Raw genomic sequence first — 24,955 nt, forward strand, 5'->3', positions numbered from 1 at the left:
GTACGAGTGCCTTTAAGAGCTATTGAGATTGAGATTTCAGCTTAATCCAGTCTGGTTCAGTCCAGCCCGGCCCCGGCTTTACCATGGTTCCTGGTGTAGGGCTTCATACACACACGGACGCACACACACACGGACGCACACACACCTTTCCCTTGCTTACAGTCGGTCTTCCTGTCGTTTTGGCGAGCCAGTTAAACACAAGCAGGGAACAATACCATCTCCTGGCCACTCTGTGATTGAGAGGAACTGAAAGTTCTAGAACATTGCCAAACAAACAACCGCCAGCACAGCGCTGCGCAGACTGCCTGCCCAGAGAGAGATGGAGGAGATGGCTGATATTCCTGACACGCCTGGTGAAAAGCATGATGGGATCACACCCATTCCTCCAAACCCACCCTCCCCCCACCCTCTCCTAAACCACCTTTCTATTTCATCATGCCACAAACACAAACACCGACACAAATAAAGATACATGAGCAAACAACTGTAAATCCCATTGATAAGCAGACGCATGAAGAAGGGACGCATTGTGTAGAACTGTGGATGTGAAGCCACAGGTGGTGGCTCGATGCTCCAGCATCGTGGCATACAAAACAGGCACCACTTGGCAGAAGCATGATTTAGGAGAGAGAGAGAGAGAGGGAGAGAGAGGGAGAGAGAGAGAGAGAGAGAGAGAGAGAGGGAGAGAGAGGGAGAGAGAGAGAGAGAGAGAGAGAGAGAGAGGAGAGAGAGAGAGAGAGAGAGGGAGAGAGAGAGAGAGAGGGAGAGAAAGAGAGAGATGGGGGCAGACACGGAGAGAAACAGAGATTGAGGGGGGGAGCGAGAGTTGGAGAGAGAAAGAGAAGTAAAGGAAAAGGGAGAGAGAGGTTGGAGGAAAGAGCGAGGGGATGATATAGTATACAGCTGGAGAGAGAGAGAGAGAGAGAGAGAGAGAGAGAGAGAGAGAGAGAGAGAGAGAGAGAGAGAGAGAGAGAGAGAGAGAGAGAGAGAGAGAGAGAGACACACAGGGACACTGAGACACGGAGACGATAGAAAACCCAGCATGAAAAGAAAAAAAGAATGTTCCAGAGGAGGGTGAATGAGGTGGAAGGGAGCTGGCAGTCAGATACCCCGTGTCTTTCAGATAAGAGAGTGTGACTTCAGACTGTTATAATCTCCAGCTTCTACACATTCTGATCGTGCTCTAGTTGATGAACTGTCAGTGGATCCAGTACACTGTGGGAGGAGCCGACCCCGTGGGCGTGTCTCCTGTTATGCCCCCGCAGGCATCATTATCTCAGCCACGATGTGACATTCTAGATTGTGTCCGAATATTCTATAATGTGTTGTTGTAATCAACATTGTAATGGCATTATAAATAATATTAAACATTACCTTTACAAAGTAGGTAATGCCCAAAAGAAAGGTGGTTATGAAAGGTCAGGTTGTGGTTGTGTGTGCAAGGTCTGCAGAATGGGCATGCGGAATAGCTAGTGTATCTGGAAACTTGAATCTCTAACTCACCCACGATGTTAGTCTCAACAAGAAAAACATGAGATCTGTCAATAACAGGCAGAGGAATAGGAGGATGGGGTATTTAAGCAGCTAACGAACATCCACTCGATATCTTTGAACATGGGGGTTATTTGAATCCATACATTCTAATGACTACAGTGTGTCAGACAACCTTGGAGCGCGTCCAGGTACCTTGAGGAAGGGCATCGCTGCTCGACCTCACCAGAGCAACAGGAAGCTGGGGACCGCTCGACAGGAAGGACCAGGAGACAGAGTTCTGAAGGAGGTGAGGAAGACCTTAAGTCGGCAACAACATCCCCTTTAACCATAGAAAGAGAGCGAGAGAGAGAGAGAGAGAGAGAGAGAGAGAGAGAGAGAGAGAGAGAGAGAAGTCAAGTAACTAAAAGAGGGAGTGAAGGAGGGAGGGAGAGAGAGAGTCGGAATCCTGAGGAAAGGAAGAATAGAGAATATTAAAATAAATACTAAAGATAGAAAGATGCTAAGAGAGAGACAGAGGGAGAGAGGGAGAAAGAGAGAGAAAGAGAGAAATTGACGATGGAAGCTCTACAGACTATATGAGAGAAAGAGAAAAGAGAGAAGGAAAGAGTGAGAGAGACAGAGAGAGCGTGAGAGGCGGAGAAAGAGAGATTGGCTAAGGAAGCTCTATGGAGACTAGAAGAGGGGAGGAGAGAGGCAGATGTAAAGGGAGGAAGGAGAAAGGAGAGGCTGGTTCCCAGAGCAGGCTTGGACCACTGGCTCTGAGGCTCGGACCCCTGCCTCTGCCACCTGCTGTGTGGCTGTCGGGGGTGGAGGCCGGGAGTTTAGAAGCCTACGTTCTACACCCCTCCAGAGGGCTAGTCACAATAAACCCTATACCAGAGGAACCATACAGCTGGGAAAGTCTCCTCTCTTCTCCTCCTCCTACACTAGCCCGTCCTCTTCACATTTCCTCTCCTCCTATACCATCTCATCCTCTCCACATCTCCTCTCCTCCTATACTGCCCTCTACACCTCTCCTCACCTCCTATCCCCTCCTCTCCATCTCTCCTCACCACCTCTTATCCTCTCCACCTCTTCTCATATCCTTTCCTGTCTCTTTAACCACACAGCCAAACCCCAGCGGAGTCCATAACCTCGTCACACAATCCAGCCCAGAGTTCCAGCACAAAGGCTGTGCTTTCAATGGCACTAACCAACCTTTTACAAGGGCCAGTCAAACTGGCTGGGAAAGAGAAACACAACAGAGACTCAAGCCTGACTGAAGTGGCTCATTATCTGGGAGTGTATAAGGCCTGGGCTGATCATGGCCGTGTGTGTGTGTGTGGGGGGGGGGGGGGGGTTGGTATGTGTGAGAGAGTGTGTGGGTGTCAATGCAAAATTAACTGAGCTGCTCAACCCTTCATCAAGTCATCTGTCATCTTGACACATCCAAAACCAAAACACTTTTTTTGTGGAAGCTCACTTCAAGCGTACCACCAAAGACCCATCAAAAGTGTTGGAGTGTAGGAAGAGAAAGTTCTCAAATGGTCCAACGTTGATCTCTCTGTCCCGGCCCAGGTCGTCCGCCCAGTCTTCTTCTAGGTGGAGGTGTCATGCGAGGGCCGCGGGGTGTTGGGGTAATGTCTGGCCAGCAGCCTGACAGGGTTGGCGTGGTGAGGCCGGTGGGCATGGAGCCAGCTGGGCCTCTACAGGCCACTGGTGTGAACCCCCGGGTTCACAACGCCTGAGTTCACAACGCCTGAGTTCACAACGCCTGGCTGAGAGCTGGGGCTCTTCTCTCTCTATCTCTATTTCTCTATCTCTCTCTCTTTCTGCCTCTCTTTTTCTCCCTCTCTCTCTCTTTCTCCCTCTCTGTCTCTTTCTCCCTCTCTCTATCCATCAATAACTCTCTATCACACCCATTGACTATGAGAGGCCAAGCAATGAAATAAGAACACAACAGATCCCACTATTACAATATTACGTAACTGATCAACACCAACACCAAGATAACATATACTTCTACACGGTCTGTTGGAGATCCATAACTGTATCCAATGCTGCCAAAGGCCAGCGGTCAAGATGACAAGGAACCACATGCATGATGGAAACCTGACATCCCCCCCGTCTGACATGTGACCAGACGAACAGGAAGGATGAGTGAGCTCGTGGACATCCAGGGCCACAGTAATCCTCGGACAGTGTTCTCACAGTGATCACAAAGCCATATGAGAGCAGGCAAGAAAATAAACTCATTACAATCTCCTGTAAGAGGAACCTTTTAGAATAACACATGCTCTATAAAACTGGTGTGAAGTTTCACTTCTCAAATAAACAGAGCTCCAGTAGACAGGGTCGAGACAGGGACTCACCTTACTGCCTGCTCATAGGACCAGTCAAGTCCCAACCAATAAGAGACACGCCAACATAGTCAAGCACACATACGAGGTGAACTACATTTGTTTCTCATAAAATTACATCATTTTCTTCCTTACAGGAATAATCACATGCACACACTCCAGTGGACACACACACAGGCTCACACAAGCATACACACACACACACACACACACCCCTGAGGGCTTTCCCATATAAACCATGAGCCTACATCACTCAGCTCGATTTAACATTTAACATTTCAACGTGTCTGTTGCATAAGCTGAAAAGACCCTTCAGATCAAATGTCTCCACTGTCGTCCCCTACTGTCCAAGATGTTTTCATGACCAGCTGTGACCATCCAGGTTCAATACCTAACCTTGTTTATTGCAGAGTGCTATAGGGCAAAAAAATCTGATAGTGTTAGCGTAGCCTCGTTAGGAAGGGAGCGGGACTGCAGTCACGAGGTCTGAAGGACCAGACAGGGAGACGCTACAACAAGACCCTTACACTCTCACACACACACACACACACACACACACTCTGAGAGATCCTCCTAGGGCATCCTTTAACCCTCACACCCTCTGTCTCTCTCATACAGACACACACGCACACCCTCACACACACACACACACACACACACACACACACACGCACACCCTCACACACACACACACACACAGATGTTACACTAGTTTTTGTAAGAGGAAAGAGTTCAAAGTTAGTTTGAAAGTACCCCAATCTACGTCAGTCAATGTATTGGTCATGTAGTCTTTACAAAATGTTATTAATTTATAATAAACATATAAAAGTTAACGAGGATATACATTTATGTTGCGTTTTGTGGGTTTATGTGCTAAGATTTGAGGGGGGAGATTTTTGGCACCAGTACAGTAGGCCTACATACCTCTAAGAGACCCATCGTCCATGAGAACATGTCCAAGAAACCCCATTGAATGTACACCGTACTGTTGACTTGCAAATTCAATTAGGCCATTTACACATTTACATATACATGATCTTATTAACATTCCTAATTGTGATTGGCATTTGATTTTAATTGTTTTCGTTTCTTTCTGAATCTTTAAAGTACCACCACACCCACACTTGAGGGTAGTAGGCCGACTGCTACAGGCACAGCGACCTCAAAGCATTCTCTACCTTCTTGTCGCGTCCTTCTTCAACCTGCAGTCTAACTATTTGAATAGAGTTTTGGTATACTGGCGCTTAACAATGATGCATCTGTTTTACGAACAAGTTAATTCATCAAATGTCTCTTTAAATCAGATCTTCACGGGTTTCTGAGTCTGTGCTTGACACACATTAATTCACAAGAATTCAACAAGCATGACATGTTTTTTGTTTCTTATTTTTTAGGACGTTGGTGTCGGTTATTGATTTGATTCCGCACATATCGTAGGCCTAAGCTCCCCTGATTAGTGGAGTAGGCCTATATCTCTAATGGGTACTCAAAAGTAGGCTACCGCACAATTCATTATTATAAAATTAGGCAATTCATGTTGTTATAATTTATTGATATAGATCAGTTCCCAAAAGACACAAAAAGTCTACTGAAAAACTCAAGCACGTCAAATGAATTATGCAAAGTTCAGGTTAATTCAGAACACAGACATTGGGAAAACGTTAAACATTTAACCAATATTAATAAAATAACAACGTGCCGCTTTGCTCATGTGGTAAACATCCAAAAAACTGGGAAAATCTCCGCAATGTAGCTTAACTGAAGCTGGCGTCAAAGCAGCGCAACAGGTTAATGGATTTGCAATTTAATGCAAATCATTTTGTGGACTGATACTCAGGCAGTTGGACAATTTATTCTACATGTGGTCTTAAAATAGGTTAGTTAAGAATAAAGTTATTTAACTTTTGAATTAACGTTATAAAACGTGTCTATATTAAATAATCAAGCGATCGGAAATATCGAAAGGTACAGTAGCCTACCTTTTCTTGTCCTTATCGGCCGTCATGTTTTCTTATGCAAAGTTCAATCTGACTGAGCGTCGTAAATTCCCGAAAGTCCAAGTCCACTCGAGGAAGAAGTTCCAAACAAGCCAAACTACGTTCAATTTAAATGCAAAGGAACTAAAGTCCAATTTGTATTTGACTATAATAAAAAGCCAAAATATGTATTTAAATATTGTCGGGTTCAGTCCATTTCAGAAGCGGGTTGTGTTCCACTTATAAATGCAGAGGCTACACAGTCTCAGGACACTGCCGAGGATCGCATAGCCTTTCACCCAGTTCACCACAGGTAAATCCACAAGGTTTCACAAAATCAAAACACTTGGAAAAACTTCGTCAGTCCGCTGTCAAAGTTGCTTTGGTTGCGTCGCTAGTCTGAAACTTCCAGCCCCTTGCTTGCGATACACTCTCGCCAGTGCGAGCCTCCGCTCAGCTGGGCAGCTAACAGTCGCTCAATCAATCAGAGCGCAGTGATTGGAGCGCACGCTGAGAGGAACCTCCCCCGCCAACCCCACCCCCCTCTATCCGCACCCTGTGGCCGCACCGATTGTGGACAAGTCCGCTTAGTCCTCTGTAACACACACCTGTAGCCAGTTCAGCAACGTGTGGCCGAGTAATGATGAAACGTTGATGAGTAAATCGCAGATATGTATGCAAGCCATTAAAGATTCGCAATGTGCCAACGTGACACAACAAGAATTTAACGGGCTTCCATAAAAATTAAAAATTAAATACAAATTAAGGTAGTTTTAGCAGAAATAATAAATTTGGTAGAGTATAATATGATAAGATATTAATCTGCTCTTGGTGGAGTCTCGTTGTCCTCCATCGTGTAGGACAGGGTCACATGACCTTCACAGATCTCAACCTCCCACGCTCGGGGGATGAGGAATACTACGGCCCCGGGGTGAGTCACGGGTGGAATGTCTTCATGATAATTCTCTTTGGAAGATGTTTTTACACCTTTAATGATTCACCAGTGCTCCTAACACAAGGTGAATTTTTGCTATTGCTATCCGAATAGACCTTAGCATTCCCCAGAATGACAGGAGGATGAAAGAGCTGCTATCTAAAGGACAAACACTGTTCTAAAAATAGGTAAGATACCTGCTATCACTGTCAGAACTGTACATGATGGTACTTATATGATGGTCATTGGACCCTGGGGCCATAGTATTGACATTTCATAACTGTATATGGTTGATGTATGGCCATTAAAGTACAAACAAACTATACAATTTCTTCTTTTTTTACATCATATTTAATAGGTTCCAAAAACTAATGATACACATTCACATCTTTTAGAATACAGTACATTTGGCACACAGCGAAATGCTTACACTGACGTAACACTAATGAATGACAAAGGAACTGACAGAAAACCAAAAGAAAGAGATAACCCCATCTGTCAGGTGACAAACTGTACATATAAAGCTTCACAAATACAGAAACCAGAAATAAAAACACTACATACAGCAACAGAACACATATGACCCAGTGATGGAGCTAGGTTTGGATGCACTGTATAGAAAAATAAATGATACGCAGCCAGACATACTTGAATCTAGAATCTTCAGACCAGTACGAGCTTCCTATGGTGTATTTCATCTTTCACCTTCCTCCCTCTCAAACCTTTACACGGCGAAGAGGACAATGGGATGAAGAGTTGTGGGTTTGACTTGGAGTGTGAGAACACTGGGAGCTATGCCTCTGGGTCAGTGAGGAACAGCATGTCAGTCGTCTGACATAAACACACACACACACATACGAAGACTGGACACCGGGACAAGATAGGACATCCCATGTTGAGATGGAAGAAAATGAGAGGTGAGCCAGGGATGTAGGGACAGAGCAGAGAAGAACAGGGTGAGCTGGAACACATTAACAGAGATCAAATTCACTTCCTGATCTTCATAGATTTCGCTACTTCCACTTCTTTTATAGTATGTTCCATTGTGACCTCCAATCGGCTGGATCGCGTTGTGTACATGGGGTGTTGGTGGATCGTGATCAGTACTCCCAAGGCAGGGAAGCTGAGGGCATAACAGGATGTTATTCAATCCCAGGAGAGGAGTGTTAAGGTGGGATTCATCCACAAAAAAGCTTTATCAGTTATCTTTAAAGGGGCTCTACATACGCCTTGGAAAGTGAACAGTAGGTATCACTATGTTCTGAGGATCATCTCTGTACTCTGGCCTACTGTACTACAGTGACTGCTTAAACAATGACAGTAAATATTCATCACAACTATTGTTGCTACGGCATCTGCTTCTGTTGTCTTGCAATCCCTGCTGTTCCCATTATTATACTGGCTGCTAATCTTTTTTTTTGTAGTACTGCCACTTTTACTACCACTACAAATACTACAGTACGACTACTCCTGTGAATACTGCTACTATCACTAGCACCACTATTGTAGAACATGCTATTAGTACTACGGAGTATTTTGAACTAACAGTACCACAGTGTTAGTGCAGGACGAGCTGTGTCGACATGACAACCACGGGGTCCTTCTCCACACCCAACTGGAAGTGGAACGTTCTAGCAACGACTCGTAACTGTCCAACCGCAGGACTAGGTACCTCAGGAAGACCAGTGACACTGAGTGTACTGTGCTAGAGATGCACAGCATGAAGGCCAACCCCCCCAGACCGCTACATCAGTCAGGTGTTGTACTGTCAGCACGTATTAGGGTTACGGACAACAGGTGGGAGTCAGCAGATGGAAGGTTGGATGGTGGGATGAGAGGTGTGCATCAGCCATGGGGATCACAAAATAAAGAGCCGTGCATTTAAAAAACAAAAAACAAACTAAAGAAATATCGTCAGAGGCCAGAGAGAGGGGTGAGGAATAAAAACACCTGCCCTGAGGAAAGGAAGGTAGAATAAAGACATACCGAGACACACACACACACACACACACAGAGTATTGCACGTGGACATTGTAACTTTTTCATTTTCTAGTAATACACAGTAATATTGTAGGTTTGACCATGCAACAGATGAGACGTTCTCATCAGGATTCACATACAAGCTTATATACACGAATGACCTGTACAGATAAACAGACATGGGCTCCTATCAGTCTCAGTCAGTCTTGTTGCATAGAGAAGAAATCCAGGATTTCAGAAGCTCAGCAACAAGACGATCCAGTAAAACCACCACAACAACAAAAAATCTGAACGTTTTAAATAAAATAAAATAAAGAGACGACAGCTACGCCATTTTAAAAGCTTCAAGAGGGCACTTCTTATGGACCTCTGGCCTATGTTGGACACGCACACGTGCTTACACACGACACGCACACGACATGCACACACACATGACACGCGCACAGGCACAAACCCACAGATCTGATACATTCAGCCGCTTGCTAACACTCATCACCGGTCATGCATACAAGCACATTCATCTACACTGAAATCCATGACATTCATTTGGAGGATGTGGATCAAGAATATTAGTAATACTGTGGACATATCTACAGTAGGTAACTGAAGGACAGTTACACACACAAGGCATAGGAAGTACTGTACAAAGACTCATTCTGCTTGCTGTTTGATCTATGCGGAAACAGGAACACAGTCTAAACCCTTACCGCATTCTATCTCTCCTTACGGTGAACCAATTGGTTTGGAGAAAGTTTCAAACTTTCATACAATCGTTGGTTCTAAGGATTTGGTTCTTTTTTTTTTTTGTGAGATTTTTTTTTGTTTTGGCATTCAGGTGCAGCAGAGGGGAGGAGAAGGATTAGGAGGACATTCTAGAACACAGTAAGACTCGCTACAGACAACAACAAAAAAGAAGAATTCGTAGGAACTCCTGGAATTTACTGTAAGACTGTAGAGAATTGGTTGGCTGTGGAATATTGTACAACTGGGATATGGAGATCACATGGCTGCCATGACTAATCGGGAGCTTGTGACCTCTGACCTCCTCTATACATTACACTCCATGACATGGCGATCTGTACGCATCCAGCGTATAATACACTGTGACATGGCAATTTGTACACAGCAATCTGTGCGTCTCAGACTCCTCTGGACGGGTCACTGTTACCAACTCTAACTAATCTCCATCCACCTCTGTGCCTCAGAGACTTTGGTGTGGTCCACTATTCTGAACGGATCGCAGGTGGTCCAGACCAGAACATTTGGGGTTCCTACATGACCAAAAATTTGGATGATGCTTTAACGTCTGCATGAAACATGCATGGATGGAGTGACAGACATACAAAAACCCGATGGAGACTTCAAACAGTCTGACTTAGGCTCTGGAGTTAGACCAGACTAAAGTTAGACCAGACTAAAGTTAGACCTGGGTACAATTAAAGAAATAACTCCTTCTTCTTAGTTTTCATTCTTAGTAGTTGAGTGTGTTCGTATGTGCCTTCCTAAGTGTGTGTGTAGTGTGACAATCAGCGGCAGTGTCAATGCAATCGCATGGGTCAAATCTGCATTTACGTGTGTGTGTGTGTGTGTTTGTTCACAGCATATTTCACAGCTGTCTCTCTCTGTGTGTGTGTGCATGTGTTTCACCGCTGTGGGTGTTTGCGTGTGCGTGGGCGTGTGTTTCACATCTGTATGAGTGTAGACTCTGCAGCGAGTGTGTGTGTGGTGGGCAGGAAGTGGTGAAGAGGGGCTCCTGAATGGGATTGTGAGGCAGGGTCCCGGCAGGCCCTAGGAGGACAGAGTCTCTTCCCCGAAGTAGGAGAAGCCCTTGAACTCCTCCTGGTTGATCTGCTTGATGATCGTGTCTTCCACGGGCGTCAGGATGGGCTCCTCGCGGGTGAAGTCCTGGTCAAAGTTGTTCACGTCCCTTTTGGTTTTCTAAGCAGAGTACAGAAGGGAAGGGTCAAAAACAACAACAAAAAAAGGTACTATTCTGTTCTTCAAAAAATGAAGTGGGAATCGAATCAGGATTAGAAGTCAAGGCCATGATGGTATATGGATTCCTTTGGGTTCTCACTAGGTTCTCTTGTGTTCTCTGGTTCTCCGAGCTCTCATTTCTCTTGGGGGGGGGGGGACGGGACCTGGACAGGGTTCTTCCCCCTAGATATTCCATATAACCTCACACACTGCAGAGTGACACTTCTCTATCTGTCTGCTCTATACTCTCTCCAAGCCTCTATCTAGTGTGTAAACTACACCCCCCTGTCTCTCTCCTCTGTATCTCCACACTAAACACACTCCTGTCTCTGTTGAGAGTGTGACCGACAGGCAGAGCGACTACCATGGTGTGCATGTGTGTTTTGATATCTGTACGAGTGGGGGTGTCTGCCTGTCAGTCTGTGTGTGTTTGTGTGTGTGTGTATTTGTATCTGTGTCTGCCTTCAAGTGTTGGTTGTGTGTTCATATCTGTAAGTGTGCGCGCGTGCGTGCGCATGGCTGCTCACAATGCGAGGTTTAAAAGGCGGCTTGATCCGTCTCTGCTCCAGCATGACCCAGTCGATCTCCTTGAAGAAGGGGTGGACCTTGATGGCCTCCTCCTGTCCCTGAGTCACCACGCAGCCCAGACGCTTGCTGGGACTCTTGGTCATGAACTGAGGGGACGGAGCAAGAGAGAGAGCTCATGAGAGGAGGAAGCTCCAGTCAAGCGTTACACAGATGAAACACCACAGACTATATACAGTAACCCTCCATAAACAATCCACCATTGCCAATCTCAGCTGTAATCCCACAGCTCCCAGACACGTAGCGGAAAACGAAGGCCAGACCACAGAGGACAGAGGCGATAGATGAGGGGATGAGAGGAGAGGAATGAGACTGAGGGGAATGGGGGACTGAGAGAAGTAAGCAGTGGAAGTGGCCGTGTTTTTAATCTTCTCTGTGGTCGTAGTGGCGGGACCACAGAGAAGGTCCTGTTGGGTTTTGAGTGGTTAGGGAACGGTCAACCACAGTCGTACACTATGGTGATAGGCCGCTGGCCTGGTCACATGTTTCTAGTGTGCCAGTGAGTCAGATCAGAGAGTGACACGGCCTGGGCCAAGACAAACAAGATGTCTTCCCACAAAGCTCTGCTCAAAGAGATAAAGCCAAAGTAAATGCTAGGCATGTAATGGAAAAAAAAAATAGACGTGGGACAGATCCAGACACATACACACAAACGCACATTGAGGCACACACAAAGAAAACTATTATATTAGTTATAACAGAACTAAAAGCTATTCTAATGACACAATTCTCCAAACCGCCAGAGAACACAAACAATTAGTCATGTTCTGTCCTGTTCTAGTCCTTTCTAAATACACACGTGTCGGCGAGTGGGGGAGGAGGGAAACGGTGAGACAGCCACTGGCATGAGCGAACAGGAAGAGGATGAGAGAGGAGAGAGACAGGCTGGCCACAGACCGCTTTGAGGATGGACACGGCCTCCTTGCTCAGCCACACGGGGTACAGCACGTCGTCGTGGAGGATGGACTCAAACAGGTCGTCCTCGTTGTCCGCCTCAAAGGGAGGCTGTCCGGCCATCATCTCGTACATCAGCACCCCCAGAGCCCACCAGTCCACCGAAGGACCGTACTCCAGCTCCTGGAGGATCTACGCACAGGGGGGACAAGAGACAGTGTAACATCGGGGGGGACAAGAGACACTGGGACACCGGGGGGACAAGAGACACTGTAACATCGGGAGGACAAGAGACACTGTGACACCGGGGGGACAAGAGACACTGTAACGCAGGGTGATGAGAAACGAGGAGGTCGGGAGAGTGGGTGGGTGTTTACCTCAGGAGCGATGTAGTCGGGTGTGCCACAGAAGGTGGTGGTGGTGACCCCGTTTAGGATGCCCTCCTTGCACATGCCAAAGTCTGCCAGCTTACAGTGGCCCTCCGCATCCAGCAGGATGTTATCCAGCTTCAGATCTCTACAGAGAACAAGCGGGCAGACGGAGGGAGAGAGGGACATAGAGAGAGGGAGGGAGAGAATTAGTGTTAAACTTAACAAATACCATACCATCAGGACTCGAAATGGCTATTTCTGAGTTTGTATCTCAGTCGGAGGAGATCTGGCATCAAGCACTGGTCTTTTTCCACGTGCTATGGATCAGTGGTACTGAAGCTACTGTTCACACACACACACACACACACACACACACCAAAGGGGAAGCCTGTGGGTAGGAGCAAGGGATGAAGGGAGTGAAGGATGGAGGAGAGCGCTGAAGGAGGAGGTGGAGAGAGGAGGAACAGGAGGACAGATAAGACGACCGTGTTGAGAGATGAGAGGGAAGCCAGTAAACCAGCCGGCTCAGGGCTTGATGGTTGATTGCAAGAAAAATGTCAACATGTTCGCATAGAAGCCATTCAGCTTGAGGTGTTTTCACAAAACAACCGCCCCGACAAGATGGGTGTATGAGTGTGTATGTGTGTGTGTGTGTGTGTGTGTGTGATCGAGAGACGCTTATGCAACTGTTCTTTTTTGGAAAGGCCAAAAACAGCCACCTTAACAACTGCACGATTCTGTTTATCCCTGACATGTGATTGGCCCACTTGTTTCCTCCGTCCCATCATGTACTGTTCCGACATGGCTTCTGTCACCAGGGGGGGGTTTCCTCTAAGGGGTTTCACTCGACAACAGGCCATCAACCGTGGTGTGAAAATCAAAGTGAGAACTGATTCCTCCAAGTGCTTGGAGTGAGATTGGAGGACCGAAGCATTATCCAGGGCCACACACTGAGGAAACCTTAACCGGACACTGACAGCTCACAACACACACACAAACTTAAGAGACGTGACCCACTGCAATCTATGTCATTTTTAAGCCCCCACCTTCCCTTTCTCAGGATGTTCCAAATCTTCTCTCTCTCTCTCTCTCTCTCTCTCTCTCTCTCTCTCTCTCTCTCCCCCTCCCCCTCCCCCTCCCCCTCCCCCTCCCCCTCCCTCCCTCCCTCCCTCCCTCCCTCCCTCCCTCCCTCCCTCCCTCTCTCTCTCTCTCTCTCTCTCTCTCTCTCTCTCTCTCTCTCTCTCTCTCTCCCTCCCCCTCCCCCTCCCCCTCCCCCTCCCCCTCCCCCTCCCCTCTCTCTCTCTCCCTCCCTCCCTCCCTCCCTCCCTCCCTCCCTCCCTCCCTCCCTCCCTCCCTCCCTCCCTCCCTCCCTCTCTCTCTCTCTATCTCTCTCTCTCTCTCTCTCTCTCTTTCTCTCTCTATCTGGTCACGTCTCCACTCTTCTTGTACAATATGGAGAGGGGAATTTAATTTGCCTGTTCACTTCTATTTATTATTTCAGATTATTCTCATCTGGACAGCTAATTATCTCTTCAAAATGGAGGAAGGTGATTGGTCTCTCCCCCTCTTCTATTTCTCTCTCCCTCAGTAATGTGTTATGTTTCATCTGCTATGAAGTTAATCCTTTTGATTTAAACTGGCTAACATCTAAGGCCTCGCCAGGATATTAGCCCTTCATGCTGCAGGTGTACCATCAGACTGTATATTAATAAGCGTTGTTTTCCGAGCAGGTTTTATGAGAGGTCTTCTTTGACAGGGTAGACTGGAGGGTGGAGGAGATGCCTCACCCAATCTGTCCAGTTGGGCGTAATGAAAGAGTACTGATGAATGAAGCAGGCGTTACTGATACCGTGTGTGTGTGTGTGTGATTCTGTGTGTGTGTGTGATTCTGTGTGTCCTTCGATAAGAAACCATTTTGTTTGAAAAGGGACAGGCTCGGAGGAAATGCGCTTCTCGGTGAACTGTGCTGAACCCACTGACGCTCTGTATCCCTGACACCTTTTGTGACTCTTCACCCTCTTGGCAGATCGGTAGAGGACAATTCAAGCATTGCCATTTAACTAGTTCTACCAACAACCACCATAGCTTCTTCTAAAACATCTGAAGTGATGATAAAAATAGTCATATTACAGGAACACCTTGAGATGTAGTTAATTACTATTACAAGTATAAATTGTATAAACAGAATCCACTGGCATGCATTCAAAGTAAGTTATATCACACACACACACTCACCCACACACTCACAGAGAGCAAAGATGAACACGCACACACAAACACAGCCCTCAGCAATCAGGCCCAATTGAGAGCATTTCCTGTGTTTCATGTTAATCTTGTGGAGTGATTTTTCCATTGCGTATTCAGCAACCCAGTGTTCCCTGACAGCTAACCTCTCAAGCCCCCGATCTCTCTAAAGCCCACAAATACACACACACACACACACAGCCTCAGGTAGCATCTTCTGTCAATGATACGGTGGGTTACTGGAAATGTTGCACCATGCATGCCCCAAACCTGTTTTCCAGAGGAAAACTGTGTCCTCCAGTATCATTCCCACAATAGGATAGCTTTTGTTCACTAATCCACAATAACAGCAAGCCAACCTTTGTACATATAAGTAGCTTTGAGTGAGGGTCTGGGTACAGAGGAGGCCTTGTTCCATAGCTGTTCTGGAGTTTGCTTCATCCAGCTCAGATTAGCATCACCTGGAGGTCTAAAGGTGTACTGGAACCATGGACATGGAGAGGGGAGGCAGAGCTGGAGAGGATGACGCTGTGTGTGGAGTGTTTGCAAGGGTGAGGTCGAGGAGAGAGAGAGGTGAGGAGGGAGAGAGGAGGTGAGGAGAGAGAGAGAGGAGGTGAGGAGAGAGAGAGAGGAGGTGAGGAGAGAGAGAGGAGGTGAGGAGGTGAGGAGAGAGAGAGGAGGTGAGGAGAGAGAGAGGAGGTGAGGAGAGAGAGAGGAGGTGAGGAGAGAGAGAGGAGGTAAGGAGGGGTCAGAGTGTAGAATAACATTCTCTACACCAGCAGACATGATATGTGCAAGCCATGTGGGCCTGCTTATTATAGCAATGGTGTGTGTGTGTGTGTGTGTGTGTCACATGTACGCATAGTTAGCATGAGTGTGAGCACATAGATTTTTGTACAGTACATGTGTTGGCAGCTTTACTAACTGCATGGTTGTAAGCAAAGGCAAGCACCTTGCCACAAAAAAACACCATGTCACATAACTTAGTGTCCTCACAAAAAGCACACGCACGCACGCACTCAGTATCAGACACACACAACAACAGACACACACAACAACAGACACACATGCACACAGGTGTCCACACCTCTGAACTATCTGCTCCCTAATCTTCTCCAACTCTAAACACAGGCCTCTGCCAGTCGATATCAAGCCAGTTCAGACTAGCCCAATCAAAGAAGTTTCAGACGGCTACTGTCTCAACCCAAACCTTGTTGCTAACATTGCCTCTCCTCCTCCTCTCGGGGAGGAGAAGATATGGGGATAATGAGAGGGGATAAGGAAGGAGAGGAGGGTAGAGGGGGTGGAGGGGAGGATTGGAGGGGAGGATTGGAGGGGGGAGTGGAGGGATAAGGGGAGAAAGGGGTGGAGAAGGAAGGGGATGGAGGGGGGAGTGAAGGGAGGAGTGGAGGAATAGGGAGAAAGTGGGGGTGGAGAAGGGAATGGATGGAGTGGAGGAAAGGGAATGAAGAAATAGTACAGAGGTCGATGGAGAGATTGTACACAATGTTCCTAAAGTTCTTCTTGTTTTCATTCTTCTTGTTGGTGAATACAGCAGGCCCCAGTCAGGTGGGCGGAGCTTACCCAGGCCAGGTATGTGTCATGGAGTTCACACACACAAACAAATGAGAGTGTATGCTATCTGTGAGGGTATGTGGGCGAGCATCACCTGCTACAAATGTCAAGCTCTGACAAAGACAAATGACTCTGATAAAGTGCTTCTCAAAAGCGAAAATTAAAAAAACTTGGCAACACTTTCCATTAAGGTTACAATAACATGTACACTTCATGGCAATACTTTGTAGTACAAACATTGTAGGTAAGTAAGAATTGCTCTGTAATTAAATGGTATTAAATGTTAGCAGTATATAGCTCACAAAAAGTGTAAGAAGGAACAGTTTGGGGGAGCAGTGTAAAGCGTAAGCGGACGGCAGGCTGAGTATTCAAAACAAGGTCAATATAAACATCCGGGTCACACTGGAAAGCCCAACTGCCCCCATAGTGTACGTACTAGCCTGTACTGCTGTGTATAGTAGTTAATGAAACATGTTTCCAAATGATTAGTCTGCTTTCTTAAGGGAACGGTTGACTTGATGGACTTGCGCTGAACTTGTTGAGTAGATGGTTGTTTCTAACACCCACTTCAAGTCTTCAAAGTGGTTGACAATGGGTGTACAAGCACAGGTCTAGGGCCTTAATGGTCAAACGTTTTCTGGACGTCCATACAATGGGTTTTCAGTTCATTTATAACCCCCCCCCCCCCCACCCCCTCTTTCCACATTGATGTTATTGTAATAAAGAGTGAATAGGACAATGTGGCCCAATCTGAAGGGGTGCGTGGGGGCTGCTGGTACTCGCAGGCAGGCTCACGTAGCCAGGAGAGCTTGAAGTGAACCTGAGGACGAGGAGGCGAGACGGCTGTCTGACCCGCTTTCCTGTCCCCTTCTCGGAGAGGTGGGGAGTGAGACTGGGAGGGAGGGAGGGAGGGAGGGAGGGAGGGAGGGAGGGAGGGAGGGAGGGCGGGAGGGAGGGAGGGAGGGAGGGAGGGAGGGAGGGAGAGAGGGAGGGAGGGAGGGAGGGAGGGAGGGAGGGAGGGAGGGAGGGAGGGAGGGAGGGAGGGAGGGAGGGAGGGAGGGGGAAAGGTAAAAGGGTGATGGGGGAAATGGAAAGAGGGAGATGCAGAGGGTAAGGTCAAGGAGGAAGTAAAAAGAGGGCATGGGCAAGGTCAATCGAGAGAGAGAGAGAGAGAGAGAGAGAGAGAGAGAGAGAGAGAGAGAGAGAGAGAGGAGAAAGAGAGAGAGAGAGAGAGAGAGAGAGAGAGAGAGAGAGAGAGAGAGAGAGAGAGAGAGAGAGAGAAATCAAACACAGATTAAGCTGTTCCTTGAGACATTCATCATCTTTTCATGACACCAAACACAATTCAAACACTTTGATCACTTCCCTGTTGACTTCCTGTCAGTGGTCAGCCTGTTGGGGACTAAAATACCATCTATCAGACCTGTACAGGGGTCACACACACACACACACACAGTCACTCACAGTATTGCAGTAACATACACACACACACACACGGCCATCTAAGAGTAATCATGCTAGATTTATGGGTACAGCACTACATATACACTAGATTCTACAAGTAGTGATTCATGGCATTGTTTGTCCTAACGCCTGATGCTATGCAGGTGACTCACTCTGTAGGGACAGCGCATCATAGTTGGTGAGTCTGCAGACTAAACAGTAGATTGTATCTGCCAACCATCGCCAACGCCAAACGTCCTCTGTCTCCATCAGGCAGGGTCAGTGTGCTGCCCGTTACCTTAGTGTGTGTGTTTCTGTGTGTGTGTGTGTGTGTGTGTGTGTAGGCACAGGGAGTGTTTGTGTGTGTGTGCCTTGAAAGCCCAGGGTGAGATATTGTGGCGTATGAAAGTTTCTATAGGGGCCGACAGCGCCAGTCTTGAAGTACTTCCTCTGTTTTCCCAGCTTCAGTGGAGCCCACTGTTTCCTGCCCATACACCACATTAAGCTCAGGAAGAGAGGCGTGGAGCATTCATTCAATACCCACATTAAGGTTCAAATGGGGCTTTTCCTGTTCTGGGATCAGTTTGGCTAAAGAAGAGGGAGAAGGGGAAGAGAGGGGTAGAGATCGAAGGACGGGGTGGGATGTTCAGGCGTGAGGTGACTAGGATCAAGAGGAGTGCAAAGGGGAGAGGAACAGGGTGGAGGAGCGTTTGAATCATTTATATATATTTAGAATCAATGTGTCTGTGAGGTTTGGTTTGCTGTCATTAGGTCATCTTGATCTATTGAACTAAATATCTTCAGAGAGAACTAGGGAAGGCAGAGCTGAGTTCAATTGAACTGGGTTAGATTTAATTATTGGAGAGATTGAATAGGTATGGAGAAAAGAGGATAGGTTAGGAGAGGGGAGGAGTGGAGAGATGAGGGGAGATGAGGGGAGGGGAGGAGAGTGGAGGAGAGGAGAGGAGAGGGGAGGAGAGTGGAGGAGAGTGGAGGAGAGTGGAGGAGAGGAGAGGAGAGGGGAGGAGAGTGGAGGAGAGTGGAGGAGAGGAGAGGAGAGTGGAGGAGAGTGGAGGACAGGAGTCCCTGATGTATACACAGTGCTCTTCCCAGAGGGGGCTGTGTGTGTGGTAAATGACAGGGAGATGAGAGGGTAAACATAGCATCAGAACATGGATAAATGGCCATGTTGGGTAAACAAGATGGCATAAACAAACATTGACGGCTCCGTTACTGGGTACAGGAGACAGAAGGCACACACAACCACAATCATTCAACGCTGACCCACTTCAGACACAAACACACAGCACGGACACAACAACACACACGTAAACACAAAGCTATCTTAAGATAGCGTGATAAGTTTCCCTCAGAGCTGCTTGAATATGAAAAACTGGATCAAGACATCTTACATAAAAGTTATTATGGAGACAAAAATGCCTAAAATTGTCTCCAGTTTACAGTCCGTAACAATGGTGTTATGATTTGGAATGCAGATGTGCTGCGTGTTTGCCACTAGTTTACAATTGGTTGACAATGATGCTGTCTCTAAAAGACAGATAAAATAGATGATTTGGGGAAGATTTTCAGTTTGGGAGGGAAGCTGGACAAACGAGCCATGGGGCAGTGAGGTAATCAGGCCTGATGAATCCATGTCTAGTTCCATCTGTAGCTTCCTGAGACAGGCCACTAGTAGTTCACCAGGATGACAGAGATAGATATCTGCAGTGTCCTATTATGCTCGCAGTTGTTATCGGTATGTACGCTACACAGAACATTCCAAAGGGTTACCACTTCAAAATACAACACAATCTAATAGTTCATAATGCGTAACTATGCTAGCATGCTAACGAGAAGTTAACTGCGTAGGCTATTACTTTGCTAATGCTAGTGACCTGTAGATGACTCAGTGGCCATGCTGGGTGCTAATACTAGTTAATGCTAGTTACCTGTAGACGACTCCACGATGGTGCTAATGCTAGATACCTACAGGTGATTAGGTGACGGTGCTAATGCTAGTTACCTGTAGATGACTCCGTGATGGTGCAGGAACATAAGTGCCGACGTGACCTCAGCGGCGTAGAAGCGGGAGCGTGCCTCGTCAAATTTGCGTGAGCGTTGGATCTGAAACATCAGGTCACCTCCGTTCACATACTCCATCACGAAGAACAGACGGTCCTAGAAGAGGGGGGAGAGAATCCTTACTCACATGTGGCATGATATTATACCAGAGTGTATATATACATATATGTATATATATATATATATATATATATGCGTGTGTGTGTATACAGAATAAATACATAGTATACATAATACATCCATAAATAAATGCACCAAACAACGCCCTCCACAATATATTACACTCTTCTGCAGCAATCAAAATCTTGGCAAATAACCCCAGCCCCTAGCCCTCCTGCAGGCACACAGGCAGACCGGTCTGCTTCCTGAATCCCAGCTCCTTCATATAGGAAATAATATCAGCCAAGGAATGAGACGGGAGGAGGAGGGGAAGAGGAGGGGAGGAGGAGGGGTGGAGGAGGATGGGAGGAGGAGGGGAGGAGGAGGGGAAAAGGGGGGGGGGTGGTGGTGATATAATAAGCCACCTATAAAACTCAGCGAGTCATCTCAGTCGTGCCATTGTTAAAGTCCTCGGGGTTAACAAAGGTAAGCTACCAACACTGGCTTGCTCATCTACCAGGACTGCTGCTGCTACCAGACACAGGCTGGAACAGGGCCTCCTCTTCCACAGCAACACACTGAGTTCACCCTGAAGGAACACACACCCTGGGTCTGCTGTCTTTAACTGGCGATTTGAGGTCTGAGAATAGACACTCATTTAACTACATTAAATGGAAACAGTAGTCCAAATATGAATGAAAGGAAGAAAGGTTCAAAAGTGAGTGGGTTGAACCAGGATGATGGACAGTGAGTACTGTATTCCCAATCCACCTCCCCACAGACACAGCAAGCCCGTGCAAATCCAAACAGTGCATCTTCATTATGAACTCCAAAGGGGGAAACAAGCCTTGTCTTGACCTTTTGACCTCTGCTATGAGAATTGCAGCCAATGTTTGAATCCCTCAATCCCTGAGTGCCACCCCACCAGTTCTATACTACTGTCTATTGTCCATCTATCTAAACTACTATAAACATATGATTCAATACATTTGCTGAAGAACAATTCTACATTATTTTTGACCACTGGAAGTGCTTCCCTATTTCAGACAAAACAAAAGTGAGAATGGGCAGTGATCAACGTGACACTTTTCCAACACGTTCTTCTCTCCAAGCTAAAGGAGTGTGTGTCTTATATAAAAGTCCATGGGTTTACCTCAGCATTTTTTTGTCCCTCCAGAAAGCAAATTTAAACAGGATGCTAAAATAGTTTGTTTAAATGTGCCCAGAATCCTAGCTAGGCCCACCCAATCAAACGTGAATAAACATTTCCTGCCTCTAATTAGAAATGTACAGATACTGACTTCCCAGTGCCGACAAGCAAACACACACACACACACACACATACACACACACACACACATACAGACATACACACACAAACCCTGATGGCCAGATAACTGCCCTTTGTGTGTGTGTGTGTGTGTGTGTGAGCATATGTGGATTTAGTCTAAACTTTCCCATTATATAACGTATAGCCACCCCGCCCACTCTCTGTTTTTCATTCTTTTTTTCTTCTTCTTTCTTTCTTTCTTTCTTTCTTTCTTTCCTTCTTCCCTCCATTTTTTGGACTACTGTTTTCATTTCATGTAGCTAAATGAGTGGGTATTCTCAAACGTCAAATCGACAATTAAAGATAGTCAGGTTGACGCTCCTCTGTGGCATGGAGTTAGCTTGTGCTCTATCTTCCACCACAGTTGAAGTAATTAGCGCTCAGCATTAGCACATTTACTTGCTGTAAAACGGGACTAGTACGTGGTAATGCTGCTAACAGCAGGAAATTATTATAATTTTAGTACAGAGCGTATTGTGTGTGTGGCCTTGGATCCTGGTCAAGAATGTTTAGCCTTAAAGCTCTGAACAGCAAGCTGACCCCACCCGCTGTAGCGCTGCACCAAACATACACACACACATATATACACACAAAAATAATGACGTGCACTAGTGAGTACAGACCTAAAGATGTTGCATAATAAACCAGTGATTACAGATACACGAGACATAGACAAACTGCGGTAATTACAGCATGTTCCGGAACATGCAAGTGGAGCCTGTCTCCGTACACAGAACACACACGCACGAAAGAAACGCAAGAAAATCACTCAACCATCAGTCTCACCCACCGTCGTTCACGCACACACACACACACACACACACACATAGACACACTCATATACACGCACAGAAAAACACACACACTTACATACGCACACGTACACACATCCATATTTCAGCCCCAATGGAAATCCCGAGCTGTAATGTTAAGGATCCTCAAGCATGGCCAGGCTAGAAAGAGTTGAGGCTGTAACTGAATACAGAGCAAGGCCTAAAGGACTTCAGCATCACACGCAGCGCTCCCCAGTCCTCAACTCATGACCTGGCCCAGTCCAAAAATGTGTTTTGAATCGACTGAATCAAGCCAAAATATGAAATTACAGAACAGGACATTTTTCCAATTACTGCCAAGTCTGGTTCAAAGCTCTGATCAAAGGTTCTAGTTAAAGAGATACAAGTGAACATAACAAATACTATAGATGTATTCAACTGCACCGATCCAGAGGAGAATGCTAGTGAACTCTCAATAGCCTGTGGCTTTTCTTGACTTCTTATGAGAGATCACGCAAGATACACACACACACACATATATAGGCATGCAGACACTGACAAACACACACACAGAAACTTCACCCTGGCCAAGACGTTGTCAGAGACCGTGAGTAGAGAGGTTGTTTTCCTGTTCATCATAAACAGACACACATCTCCTGCTCAGGGAGAGAAAACATGCCCAGGACTCACTTTGCCCTCTCTCTCTTTCTCCTTTATCTCACCACCTCCTTCCCTCTTTCTCCTTTCTCTTCCATCCTTCATCACTCCTGTCCCCACCCACCCACCTACCCACCACACCAAACCCCCATCCACGACAGCACCCTTCAACCCACCCCACCCCACCCCAGCTCTCCAATCAGATAGAGCTTTGTCAGAAAGGCTAGGCAACCTGCGGATGTCTGAACATCTCAGACACAAAGGGTACATGAGAGAGGGAGAGAGAGATTGAGTGAGACAAAGAAAGTGAGAGAGAGAGACAAAGAAAGTGAGAGAGAGAGACAAAGAAAGTGAGAGAGAGGTAGAGAGAGAGAGGGGGGGGAGAGAGAGAGAAAAAGAGAGAGAGAGAGAAAGAGAGAGAGAAAGAGAGAGAGAGAGAGAGAGAGAGAGAGAGAGAGAGAGAGAGAGAGAGAGAAGAGAGAGAGAGAGAGAGAGAGAGAGAGAGAGAGAGAGAGAGAGAGAGAGAGAGAGAGAGAGAGAGAGAGAGAGAGAGAGAGAGAGAGAGAGAGAGAGAGAGAGAGAGAGAGAGAGAGAGAGAGAGAGAGAGAGAGAGAGAGAGAGAGAGAGAGAGAGAGAAAAGGGAACGAGAGAGTGAGTTCAGAGAAAGGGAGCTGTCGTGACTAGAGAACAGACTGTACCAGACCATGTTCTGGTACGACGGTCTCTTCTTCCTGATATGCTGTCCTGATAGAGAACTGTTTGCTATGAGCGGACTGGCACACCCCTAAAACAACCTGCTACTTTATTTCCATTCAATGCCAGCTTCGCTAGAGATTACATCAATTGGCCATAACAGACCAGGTTGTCTCTTAGGCTTAAACGGATATGTGCAACGACATACTACATGCAATCACTTGCAAGACCCGAATGCACACACACACACACTGCACAAACATATTTGCTATAGCAAATATAAACACACACACACTCTCACACTTTCTCGGACACACACACTGTCCACACACACACACACTCGCTTGCAACACACACTCTCTTTGACACATACACGGCACACACACGCTGTCCATACACATGTGCACAAACAAATTATCTTACACACACACACACAACAAACATACGCACGTTCCCACGTTCCTCCGCGTTGGGGTCAGCCAGGAGGGGCGGAGTCTGGGGAAGGGCTTAACTAGCCAGAGACCAGGCAGTCAAAAAAATCTAACATTGTAAATCATCCCCAAACCTAGCATCATCTTGAGAGCCAACAAAAATCCCTTCCCAGTCCAAGTCACCAAAGCACTGTGTCTTCTGGTCATGCACACGACATAACCAGCCTATAACACAAGCCCATAGCGACATGACATGACAAGTCATCAATCATCTCCAGGCCATCAGATGAATGTAAAACAGGTCTGCAAGTCTGGGTCATATCCGAGTCCTACCAGTTACACTGTAGCATCACTGTGCCTAGCAGTGTGTGTGTGTGTGGGGGGGGAGTGAGTTGCTGCCTGCCTGCCTGCCTGCCTGCCTGCCTGCCTGCCTGCCTGCCTGCCTGCCTGCCTGCCTGCCTGCCTGCCTGCCTGCCTGCCTGCCTGCCTGCCTGCCTGCCTGCCTGCCTGCCTGCCTGCCTGCCTGCCTGCCTGCCTGCCTGCCTGCCTGCCTGCCTGCCTGCCTGCCTGCCTGCCTGCCTGCCTGCCTGCCTGCCTGCCTGCCTGCCTGCCTGCCTGCCTGCCTGCCTGCCTGCCTGCCTGCCTGCCTGCCTGCCTGCCTGCCTGCCTGCCTGCCTGCCTGCCTGCCTGCCTGCCTGCCTGCCTGCCTGCCTGCCTGCCTGCCTGCCTGCCTGCCTGCCTGCCTGCCTGCCTGCCTGCCTGCCTGCCTGCCTGCCTGCCTGCCTGCCTGCCTGCCTGCCTGCCTGCCTGCCTGCCTGCCTGCCTGCCTGGGTGATCTCTAGTGCTGGCTGAAACACAGGACCCACCACAGGCTCAGAGGAGGCCTTGCACGCACACACACACATGCACAGACTCATGCACGCACACACACACTAACACACACACACACACACACACTCTTTGTTGTTTGTCTGTAGAACAAAGGCAGCTTTTGATACCTGGCTAGGCTCTGGTCCCACTGATGTCAGACCAATTAAAGCTCATTAGAAGCACTCCCTTTCTTTCCCCTCCTTCTCTC

General features: G+C 47.2%; 2 protein-coding genes across 2 annotated transcripts in view; both read right to left on the bottom strand.

The window, feature by feature from the left end:
* epas1b (endothelial PAS domain protein 1b) overlaps nucleotides 1-6,258 on the bottom strand; it is a 29,314-nt gene extending 23,056 nt beyond the window's left edge. The window contains exon 1 of the mRNA XM_084709471.1: nucleotides 5,813-6,258. Coding sequence (XP_084565597.1) covers nucleotides 5,813-5,838 — 26 coding nt within the window. The 5' untranslated portion in view covers nucleotides 5,839-6,258. The remainder of the gene's footprint in view (nucleotides 1-5,812) is intronic.
* Nucleotides 6,259-7,093: 835 nt separating this feature from the next.
* The window catches only part of LOC146268551 (protein kinase C epsilon type-like), a 45,929-nt gene continuing 28,067 nt past the window's right edge, over nucleotides 7,094-24,955 (bottom strand). The window contains exons 11-15 of the mRNA XM_084709172.1: nucleotides 19,836-19,990; nucleotides 12,557-12,695; nucleotides 12,183-12,371; nucleotides 11,228-11,374; nucleotides 7,094-10,661 (exon numbers count right to left, since the gene is read on the bottom strand). Coding sequence (XP_084565298.1) covers nucleotides 10,512-10,661; nucleotides 11,228-11,374; nucleotides 12,183-12,371; nucleotides 12,557-12,695; nucleotides 19,836-19,990 — 780 coding nt within the window. The 3' untranslated portion in view covers nucleotides 7,094-10,511. The remainder of the gene's footprint in view (nucleotides 10,662-11,227; nucleotides 11,375-12,182; nucleotides 12,372-12,556; nucleotides 12,696-19,835; nucleotides 19,991-24,955) is intronic.

The sequence above is a fragment of the Hypomesus nipponensis genome, chromosome 11 (assembly GCF_054491055.1).
Source record: "Hypomesus nipponensis isolate SF chromosome 11, ASM5449105v1, whole genome shotgun sequence".
Lineage (NCBI taxonomy): Eukaryota > Metazoa > Chordata > Actinopteri > Osmeriformes > Osmeridae > Hypomesus > Hypomesus nipponensis.